We start from the raw sequence: 11,166 nt of genomic DNA on the forward strand, positions 1-11,166 counted from the left end.
AAAATTTCTTACTTATAATCATTTCTTTCTTACCATCCAACCCAAACCCTTCCCCATTATACCTATAGCTTAAGTGCCAATGTGACCATTTTTCTTAATAAATCAAACTATTTTTTTTGTAGAAAAATAAAATTACATCATGTAACTACAATAAAAAATCAATATTAATAGATTACAACTCGATAAAAACTAATATGAAAGGAAGTTTAACTCAAAACTCGTAAGTCCTGAACCAGAGCCTCTACCTCTTAATAATTTAACTTCAGTTAATTCACCACCAAATTAAAGTCTTATCGATAGTATTAGTTCACCTGCTTATAAGCATGCTTATTTGAACTGCGCATATAATGGGAAAAAATGATTTGATTTTCCTTTTAATCTTACCAGAGGCACAAGCGATTGTATTGAAGTAATATCTTAGGCCTTTATTAGATCCTTAAAAAAAAAGGATTAATCTTTCCTACATTAACAGTGTATACGTTATTAGTATTGGATTAATGACAACTATATAAAATTTGACTTTAAAATTTAACTTTTGCACGCATATCATGAATTCAACGATGATAGTGTATACACTGCAAGTTATTTACAAAAAAAAAAAAATCATTTGTCCTCTTCTTTGTTTAAGTTTCACTGGACACCCGGGGTTAGGACGATTGGTCGAACCAATCGAGTGAAAAACCGGTCTTTCGTCTGTATGCTCCGTACTTCTTCGGTATAAATGTTTTTATCAGCCTCCCTTTGTTTACTCCTGCCCTCCTCTCAAACCAAATTCTCATACAACTAAAATATCAATCTCCGGTATAATTTTCGTTATTATCGTCATATTCTATTCCGACCTCAAAAGCTTTTCGCAGGAAATACGACAAATTACTTATCTGCAATTCGTCTCTCAATTTCTAGGGTTTGTATACTTATGTTATACTCTCACAGATCCATTAAATTACTAATTTTCCAACTTAAACTTGTCACAATTACTAACTCGTCCGTTTCCCCTAAAGAAAATATCCAGATCAATAACTATACTAGATGTGACCATAATTTAAATTTGTTGTTTAACATTTTTTTGGGTGTTTTTGGATAGGTGATAGTTGCGTTATGGCAGGTAATTGATTAATTAATTAATCAATTATTGAGGTTGAAGGAGGAGATGGGGAGAGAGAGGGATTTATCGAGGTCACCTTCGTATCGGCGGAGGTATTCGCCGTCGCCGTCGCCCGTGGGGCATAGGTATAGCCGGAGGAGTGGTCGGAGGGATAGAAGCCGATCACCTTACTCTCACAGCAGGTGATACCCGATTGCTCGGACTCTGTGTGTGTGTGTGTCTGTGCATTTATTACTCACAGATGTTTAAGACTCACCTTTTTTTATGTCTCTGTTGAATCAATTACAGTTTATTCAGGCTTGTGATGTTCGTGTCTTGATCCGTTAAAGTATTGATTGCTTGTCTGCGCCTTTTTCGTGTCGAAGATATATTTTGCAGCTTCAGAATTAGGACTTTTTGGTGTACTGTGGTATAAAAATTTTGTCAAATTGGAGATATTGGGTTGATTATCTTGTCATTATATTTAAACAAAACCCAAATCAAATTGCAGTTGAAGTGGATATTTCCCCTCCTTGTGAATATGTAACTTTCAATTACATAGTTCTCTTCATTACACTCATATAAAGGCTCGAATGGAGAATGTTTAGGTTGATTTGTCGCAATGATGCAAGTTGCAACCATTACTTCCTGAAAGCTTCATTTTTGAAGGACTGCAAAGATATTTGGGTAGTGTAGATTTGATCTGTATTCTCCACACTTGCTGAACATGAGATTGTGAGAGCAAGGGACCATTCTTTTGAAGGATCATTCTTTTCGATTTGTTAAACTTCTGTTATGTCTGAGAAGCACATTGGTGGATGAACCACTAGTCTTCTGTAGTAATTCATGTTATATTCCTTCAGCAAATGGTCATATATCTGCAACAACTCACCAGCAGACTCTTATATTACGTCAAGATCTGTGATTTCTGCTATTGCTTCGTGCTGTGATGCTGCATATGAGAATTGTCAACCATCTGTCCGCAATTTGATACTCTATGTGCTTGTAGTTGATGGCTGTCATACTTCTTCAACTCTTGCTCCTTCATCTTGAGTATATAAGTTGCTCGATTAGTGTGAAAGGTAGTTATTGGACTACACCTGTTGTACACTCTCCTTTCTTTCTCTTTTAGAGATTAAAAGATCTGACTTGGGGGAGTTTGGGAAAAGTCTATTAAAACATGAGTCACACACTACTTGTCTTCTTGGCGTGAAAATTTAAATTTAAAAAAGAAACCATGGCTTCCCTTTGATATGGGAAGTTAGCAGGTGATGGGTGGCGATGGGTGTCCTCCTGTTGCTTGTTTGTGACATTAGCAGTATCTTATGGTAAAAGATGGAGCAGTCAGTTTAATATCAATTAATGAGGTAACTGTACATGTTTAATTTTTATTCCATACTATGGCGAGTTTGTATGATGCAATATTGTATAATAAGTGGCACTTAATATCTTAGTTTGATGTTCAAGTATTCTATTTTGTTACACAGAAGAAGACAAAGTCGTTCGATGTCCTCTCGACAACGGAAAAGTCGTTCCCCTACCCCAAGACGACGTAAAAGTCCCTCTCCAACACCAAGGCGACACAAAAGACAAAGAACTAGAAGTATCTCACTCAGTGCATCTCCCGGTGTTAGTGTTGGTATAAAGGAGCAGAAAGATATTAGTGAAAAATTAAGAAAAGAGGAAGAAGAAAAGAAAAGGTATAACTGTTCTTTATATCCATTCATGTTTTTTTTTTTTCATTTTTTCCCAGTCTGTACATGGGAGCATTTAGTTATTTCTAATGGGGGTTTGTTGTTAAAAAAGCATTTTATTGAATCATTTCTTCATCCATAAGTTGTGAATATATGTTTCTGCATGCTGTAAGTTCTTTGGAAGTTTAGCCTTTCTTCTTGTAGTTTTGAATATGTGTCTTGTTAAGATGACTCTGTCATGGAGTTAGATCCTCATTAAGTGTGTATGTACTTCTTGTATCCTGTGATGACTGCATGTTGTTCAAATGTGTGAAACTGTCTCACCTTTCCTTAATTTTCGTGGCTCTGTGTCTAATATTCGAGCATACAATTGGTAAGGTGTAAACTCTTTGATTCAAGACTTATATTAATGGTTTCCCTGAAGGGAAAAGAATAAGATGGGGGAATCAATGGATATCCTAAGTGTCTAACGATACTCATTAATCATCAAACCACCATCTCAGAATGGTGTTTGAGTGTGTTGTTAGGTGGGAACACACACACACACATGTATTTTCTTTTTTGACTTTGCTTCTTTTGCTTCATTTTGATTGAAAGATTTGGTCATGTGGATGCTGAAGTTGCATGAAATTATATGCCATCCAAAACAAAGGGGAATACCTGTACTTTACTCTTTAAAGTATGTTGTGACTCGGTTACGAGTTAACTTCAGATGTTGCTTGGTTCAAATAATGGGATGGAAATCAAATAATGTGAGGAGATGTATTCAGTTTAGGCAAAATAACACAAGATGTTTACACATACTGCAATGGATAAGAGTATAGGTCTTTTTTACATGACCGGTGACACCCTGAATTTCTGTCAGCTTCTTGGTACACCTACCCTTGAACTCTTTCCAAGCTTGAATTTTTTTTAAAAAAATATATTGGACCTTTTGGTCTGTATATATTCGAACTTACTGTTGTACCGGAACCTCCACAAGATATGTCAATAACCTCCATGGCCCATAATCCACACAAATCCCCTCAAACCACAAGCACAAGTCAGATCTTCATGAATTTTTTTTTCTTTATCAGTCAATTCAGGGTGAGGGGCAGGAGAGCTGAGGAGACTGGGAGCTGCATGGTCTTATCTGTTATTTTCCTTTTCCTATTCTAAATATACCCAGGAACCAAGTGAGAGTATGGATTGAAAACCACCAAACTTTCGGAAATGGCTAACTTCATAGATGGTAGGTTTGATTTCATTGAGTGGGCGTTTACTCAATACAAATTTGGAATCACTTCATGTCGATTCCTTAACTCTGTGCAAACCAAGAAATAGAAACCCAATAGAGAACAAACAATACCATTTCACCAAGTGTCAATTATCAAATTTAAGGTTCAGGTTCAGTTCTTGCAGCTAATTTGTGACACAGTACATACGACTGCAGCAAACTGGCAAAATGACATTTTTCTCTTTTCTTATTTTTGTTCACATTCCAAATATTCGATGCCAAGCAGTAGTCTCTCATTTGTCTTGATCATTAATTGTATTTAGAAAGTCAGCTAACATTTGTCTTGAGATATTTCTCCAATTACTCAAGATACACAAATTTTATTACAGTCCATACCAACTTGGCAAGCCTAGTAGTTGGTCTTTGACCAATGAATTAGCACTGACTGGACAAATAAAGAACCCCCAATCTTATTTGGATTGTATTTAATGTGGAATTAGGGGGGCTCCACAATCTTATTTAGTGCATTTTCATTGGTCAAAGATCAGCTACTAGGCTCACCAAGGAGTTGGTCTGGACTGTGATAAAATTTCTCCAACATACACTGTTGGTGCTGTCTGCTACTACTTGTCTAAGAGGAAGAAACGTGACTGCTTTACCTTTCGCTTCTGCTATCTAGCTCAAGCAGATTCATCCTGAATACTTCTGTGGTTAGTGGTCATTTTTCAGATGATTAAATTATAAATTGCAGCAGCCATGCATATATAACTATCAAATGTTAAATGATATTAATTACTTTCATGATTAGAATATCTTTCTGCTGGAAAGGGCTTCTTTTCCCTTCTATTCAAGCATCTGGCCTGCACATTTATTAGTTTGATCTCAATACCTTTGATTGATTTTTGCTTTCTCTTCTTGCATAATTTGTTCCTTGCATCTAAGTTTAGCAACTGTTGCTGTGCTATTAGGCCTGCTACTTCCCCGTTTCCTCTTGGTGTGTGACATTTGATGACTCGTATATTTGAGCTTTAGTTGAACAGAGGTTGTAATTGCTAGTGTTTTCATTTTGTGGAGCTTTAGTTGTATATTTATTCTTGTTCATACGTACCTGTATTCGTTGTCTTAATTTGTCGTGCATCCTACAGGGTTGCTCGATCTTCTCTAATTTATCTGATTTCTGAGCATTTGACATCTGCTGACTAGCCATATTCTGATCTATGCTCATTTCCCTGTATTAAAATTATCAAGGTTTTACTCTTTTGAATGTTGTGACAATAGTAGAAAATGGATAGCGGATGGGGATTTATTTGATTATCATGAGCAGAACGTGGACAGAAACCTAGTTTTACTTTATTGTGGCTTAGTTGGGGGCTTTCTGGATTTTGTCCTGGAATCTGTTCTTTTCAGACAAGATTGGTTCCCTCCTTTCTCACTTCAATTGTTTGTGTCTGTGCTTGTGCACGTGTGAAGCTAAAATCTAATAGGCTGCCAGGTCTTTTGTCTTTGCCTTAGTGTGCTCAAGTGTATGTCCAAGATCATCATTATATATTCTAACAACTTTTGAGTTTGCTTTTTAATATGAGGGCTGAGATATTATGGTGATTTTGAAATTGCCACAGTTTACTTGACATTCTTCTTCACAGGGTAATTTGAAGGAAGTTTCTGCTGTAATTGTTTATTTTGATGCAAATTGGCTGCCTGCTTTATCTACTGTTCGCCAGTTTTGAAACTCATTGTTTGGATCAGGAATCAGTTAGAGGTATGCTTTTAAAGCATAAGCATATATATTTAGTGCCTTTCTCGACAAGGAGGTTAGTCTGTCATTCATTTTAGTTGTAAACTAAGGAGAAAGAAAAGGTGGTGATTTTCTAAATTAATGTTGTTTGATATTTCTGCTGTTAACCAGAAAATTAAAAGTAACTGGAAAGGAAGCTTGTAGTTCTTTGCAGATAAGGCCCTTTCTATTTATTATGATTAATAAAGGAAAATTTTATGTCTTGCTCCGGCACACAGGCATCTCCCCACTTAACTTCACTTTTGTTTTCTTACAGGCGTCAACAGGAGGCAGAACTGAAGCTAGTAGAAGAAGAAACTGCAAAGAGGGTAGAAGAAGCAATTCAAAAGCAAGTGAAAGAAAGCTTGGACTCTGAGGAGATTAGGGTTGAAATTCAGAGGCGACGGGAGGAAGGTCGGAAGAAACTAGTTGAGGAAGTTGCTGTTCAACTTGAAAAGGAGAAGGAAGCAGCTCTTATTGCAGCTAGACAAAAAGAGGTAAGAAACTTCTAGATTCCTTCCATCTCCAGGGGTTTTTTTACCATCTTAAAGAGTATGTTGACGATGTTGCGTCAATGCCTTTCTATCTCCATGGTTTCTGTCTACAAGGTTATATGTATATGAACTTGCTGCTGTTTGATCTAGTTTAGAGTCTAAATTTACGTACATATGTGTGTAGGAACAAGGCCGCAAAGAGAAAGAAGAGCTGGAAAGAATGCTGGAAGAGAACAGAAGAAAGGTGGAAGTAGCGCAGAGGAGGGGAGCTTTAGAGCAGGAGCGAAGAGAAGAGGAAAGGTATCGCAAACTGGAAGAGCTTCAAAGACAGAAAGAAGAGGCCATGCGAAGGAAAAAACAGCAAGAGGAGGAAGAACGAGCGAAGCAGATTAAAGTGCTTGGCAAGAACAATTCGAGGCCAAAGCTGTCCTTTGCCTTGGGTTTGAAATGATACGGAGTTGTCGTCTTCTTTAGGTTGGAAGGTCTTGTAGAAATTTTGTTATTCGATTTTCTTGACAACTTTTTGCATTTAGCAGCTACAAGTGGAAGCTTGCATTGTAATAGGAAATCTCATGATGGTACAGGGTTTGTTGTCTTATTAATCTGTTCATTTAGTTTGTTGTCAATGCGGCTCTCTTTTCATTCATCATTAATGTGTGCTTCATACTGTGCCATACCATATAAAGTTAAATTTCTGCAAAACATCCCAATAAGATTTTCCCCTTTTTCCAGCTTGGAAGTTGGGAAGAAAACAGAAAAGAGAAATGAAAAAGAAGGGAGTATTTTTGAATCCATTTTGTTCTTGAACTTTTCTGTTTTTCGGGTAATTCATGGAAAATGTCATCAATCAATGAAACGTGTCATGTACCTCTCTGCAAGAGCTGTAGAGTCGCTCTGCTTCTTTTCCAGTCTCAAGAAAACCACACACGCATGAAGAAGGTTAATTGCTACTTTCTGACTGTTTATTGCAAACGTCCAAGGGAAAATCTGACTCAGCCAGTAGTGACTCCACCTCAATTCCAAGACAAGCCAACCTCGGCATTCGCACCCATTTGAACAACCCATGTCTATTAGCGACCGGTTAGTCTTGAGATTATTACGTAGTACTACTTTGGAGGGCCTGGGTAACGAAAAGCTGCATATATACAGGAAGGTGAGTTCAAAAAAGGCCCAGCATCGTTTGTTACCCACGGCCACGGGACAAGTAAAACTTTTGACCATTTTCTTGGGTGAGTAGACAAATAAACCTCCGCGTTTGCAATCAAAGGTTTTTCTCCACCATGAATTTTCGGGCTCGCAGTTCACCTCCTTTCCACCTATAAATAAATATTATGCCAGCAACTTACAATAATGAATCCACAGGCCCTCGTTCACGTTGTCGGAGCTTCACTTAAATGGAATGTACGTTCCCTTAGTTGCAGACCTGAGGGCAGAGGTTAAGGCCTTTCATCCTCCAATGTGCACTATGCCTCTCTATTTTTATTCTTTCTGTATTATTTATCATTGTCATTTTTTAAAATCTTTACTCCTGAATCTATTCTAGGTTGGCGGCTCCTGCCATTTACATTTAAAAAGTGAAAATGAGCGTAAAATGTATTTGGTTCCCAATGGTTTGATTGGCTTCTATAAAGAAGACCACTCCCACTCATTCTTTCTCGTGGACAAGAGACGATCCAATCTCCACAGAGTTCATGGACGAAACTAATCATGTTCTGTAAAAGCCGGGCTTGGGCTGGTTGACGGATAAGGGCTCGTTTTGCCAGCCTCACATATGATTATATGAGAAAAGCAATGTCGAATGTACGGTTTTGTGTGGTCATTGAGTGTGTCGCATGGTCCACGGATGATTTTATATATAATGAGTTTGTTTGGATTGCCATTTTTTGTCCCCAAAAAAAAAATTGTTTGTTACATCATAAACGAGTTTTCTAAGTCATTTTTTAAAATTTTTCTTCAATCATCTGTCCACATTTCTAACTAACATACATTATAATGTTAAGGGTATAAATTAACGAAACTACTTGACTTGAACTTGCGAGTAGTTCTATCAAAAGTTTGACTCAAACTCGACATTGATCGAGTTTGAGTTGTGTTTGAATTACTTGATAGGGCAATCGAATTGAGTTCGAGTAGAAAATCTCAAAATGTGAGTGCTTGTCGAGTCTTATCGAGTAGTACGATTATAATATAATTTTTAATTATTTATTGTGAAATTAAAGAAGATACCAAAAAAAAAAGCTTGAGAGGCTCTAGTAATTTTGCTAAAAGGACTAGTATCAAAACAACAAAGAGATTTGAGTTGACTATAAAAGGTATGCACTAAATGAGCCATGGGGAGTTGCAGCCTCAAAGATTTTATTTTTGCTGATTTTTTAGTGTGGAAGGATATTCGTACCTTTTGCTATATTTGATGCGTGTGTAGCTCTTCAAATCAATGAAATGATTTTTTGTTATTTATAAAAACAAAGGTCAAAATATGTCATCATAACACTCAACCATTTATGTTTTTATCCCCAAAAAAAAAAAAAGAGAACTCATACATAGACTATAAAAGGAAACCAAACTCTGCACTTAGTCGGTGGTCAATTATGATTTTGCCGCTTCCATATCAACGAAAACACAGGAAGAACCCCACCCACCCCCAAAAAAAAAAAAAAACTTGTGAGGGAGTTTTTGATTTTGAGATACTGGTTGAACCAAAACTTGTGAATCTAGAGTGTGGTTCAATTCATGAAGCTGAACAAAGAACTACCCATGTCACAGTTGAAGGTGTTATAATATGTTTTTGCTTCTTATAAAAATTATCTGCCATGTCGCCATCTACCAAGTAGGAGCCTAAATGGCAACATGTCTGCAGTATTATTCCATTTAAGATCAATGTCAAATTTCAGTTCCTCTAATTAAGGTTGAGATCTGTAATTAATTTAATTCCACAAAATCAAGTTTTGGTAAACTGAACTTTCGTTATTCATTAGATCAAATGCTTAAGGTTGGACACTCAAGACTGAAAATTGAGGGTGATTGCACTTAGGTACTCCTCAATTTATTGTATCGAAAGATTGCTTTGCCACCCCAAAAAAGAACAGCGTCTGTATGTGTTTGGATTGCGCTACGTTTTTTCGTGAACATATTTTTCAATTACTTTTTTATCTCACATATATCAAATCGCTACAATAATTTTTCTACAAAAAATCCATAAAAATGCAATCCAAAATACAATCACCTTTTTTTTTTTCCTCCTTCCCCCCCTCCTAATTCCTCCCTACACCCAAAATTGGCAACCAGATTCAAACCCTATTATGCCAAACAAGACATCAAATCCCCAACCAACAGTCCAGCAACTGTTGGTCAAATAGGAATGGAAAGGGCGGGTGGGAATAATTAAGTAAATCCAATCTATGAAGACAAAATCTATACATTAACCAGTTGCTATGTCACATAAGAAATATCGAATACCTTAACAGGAAACAGAATTCAGAATTATGCACTGCATGCAAATTATATCTCAAGAGGATTAGTGCCCTACAAATATAAATACATACACGAGCAATTTACAAAAATGGTGACCGACATTTGTTCCTCGTCTTGATATAAGGGAGGTTTCAATTTTAACCGTCTAAATTTTCCTTCTGAATTTCCCCACTTCTGCTGAAAGAAAGGAAGAAAGAAAGAAAGAAATTGAATAAGGATGGATGGAGGGATCAATATTTTGAAATGCAGTGAGCTGTCACGGTCATGTCTGACTGTGTACTGGCTTATCATTAACACATAATTGCTTCCGCAGGGGGGTGGGGTGCGGTGGCGTAGGTGGGAGAGGGACCCACAGCAGTAGTAGCAGGCTCAGACGGCAGATGATGTCACGTTGTCAACGTTGTTCCGGTCCACTCCGTCTAAAAACACTGGGACCCATAGATCTCTGAAAAGAAGCTGGGTTGTTCATGTGGGTCCGATCCGAATTCAATTCGTCTACGTGGCAATCCATCCCTAGGCGCAAGGGAAGTTGGTTATTTTGACTGCCTTTTACCGCTGCAAGATTTCGTGGTTTTAAAGCTAAACCCAGGACCTTCGTATTTACAGTTTACACGCTTTCTCTATGTTAACGTCAACAGCGGCTTGGAGGAATGTTTCACATGCGATGCGGCGCGTCAATAAATTGACACAGGAGTACCCTGCTACCTTGTTTCGCGGGCTGTCCTGCTCGGGTTCCCGGACCCTCCGTTTACGCTGACAACTCAACCAATTGGATAATGGTTCATAACTCCATGTTTCCATTTTCAAAGGAAAAAAAAAGGGACAATTTCACAAACCTCCCCTGAGGTTTCTGACACTTGCACTGAGACCCCTCCAGGTTTTAAAAATTTCACCTAGCTCCCTTTCTTTTCAAATTTGGTAACAATTCAGTCCAATTAGGATTACAATATTACTATCATGATAGAGATGATATTTATATTCCATGAATATCCTCTTCCTCCCTATATTAGTACAAGATTGCTTGTTAATAAAAAGGTAGAGATGATTATGGGTATTTTATTCTGAATCATTTAATTTATGTTAAATACATAAATATTTGCAAATAAAATTCAAAAGCCGTTACATAAATATTTTTACGAAAGGAAAACTAGCATGTTTTGTATTTAATATAAATGAAATATTTGAAAGTAAAAAAAAATGTCCATAACATACCAGTTTTTTACTAGTTTTTTCCATTATATGAATAAAGTGCTAGCTATTTATGAGTATTTTACTTTGAATCATTTAATTTATATTAAATACATAAATATTTATAAGTGAAATTCAAAAAGTGTTACACTAATATTATTACGAAAGGGAAACTAGTAGGTTTTGTATTTAATATAAATTAAATACGTGAAAATAAAAAAATAAATTACCCACTTTTTACCAGC

At 36.7% G+C, this 11,166-nt stretch overlaps 1 protein-coding gene across 3 annotated transcripts; it reads left to right on the forward strand.

The window, feature by feature from the left end:
* Positions 1 to 718: 718 nt before the first annotated feature.
* Positions 719 to 6,888, forward strand: LOC113731854 (uncharacterized). 3 transcript variants are annotated; one of them, XM_027257327.2, is made up of 5 exons: positions 719 to 904; positions 1,085 to 1,287; positions 2,572 to 2,784; positions 6,046 to 6,265; positions 6,447 to 6,888. In XM_027257327.2, the coding sequence occupies exons 2-5, from the start codon at positions 1,151 to 1,153 to the stop codon at positions 6,711 to 6,713; spliced, it is 837 nt and encodes a 278-aa protein (XP_027113128.2). In that variant the 5' UTR covers positions 719 to 904; positions 1,085 to 1,150; the 3' UTR covers positions 6,714 to 6,888. The 3 variants fall into 3 exon arrangements, with proteins under 3 accessions (XP_027113128.2, XP_027113129.2, XP_027113130.2); XM_027257328.2 differs by lacking the exons at positions 719 to 904; positions 1,085 to 1,287 and adding an exon at positions 1,289 to 2,451; XM_027257329.2 differs by lacking the exons at positions 719 to 904; positions 1,085 to 1,287 and adding an exon at positions 1,289 to 2,166.
* Positions 6,889 to 11,166: the final 4,278 nt, after the last annotated feature.

The sequence above is a fragment of the Coffea arabica genome, chromosome 2e (genome assembly GCF_036785885.1).
Source record: "Coffea arabica cultivar ET-39 chromosome 2e, Coffea Arabica ET-39 HiFi, whole genome shotgun sequence".
Taxonomy (NCBI): domain Eukaryota; kingdom Viridiplantae; phylum Streptophyta; class Magnoliopsida; order Gentianales; family Rubiaceae; genus Coffea; species Coffea arabica.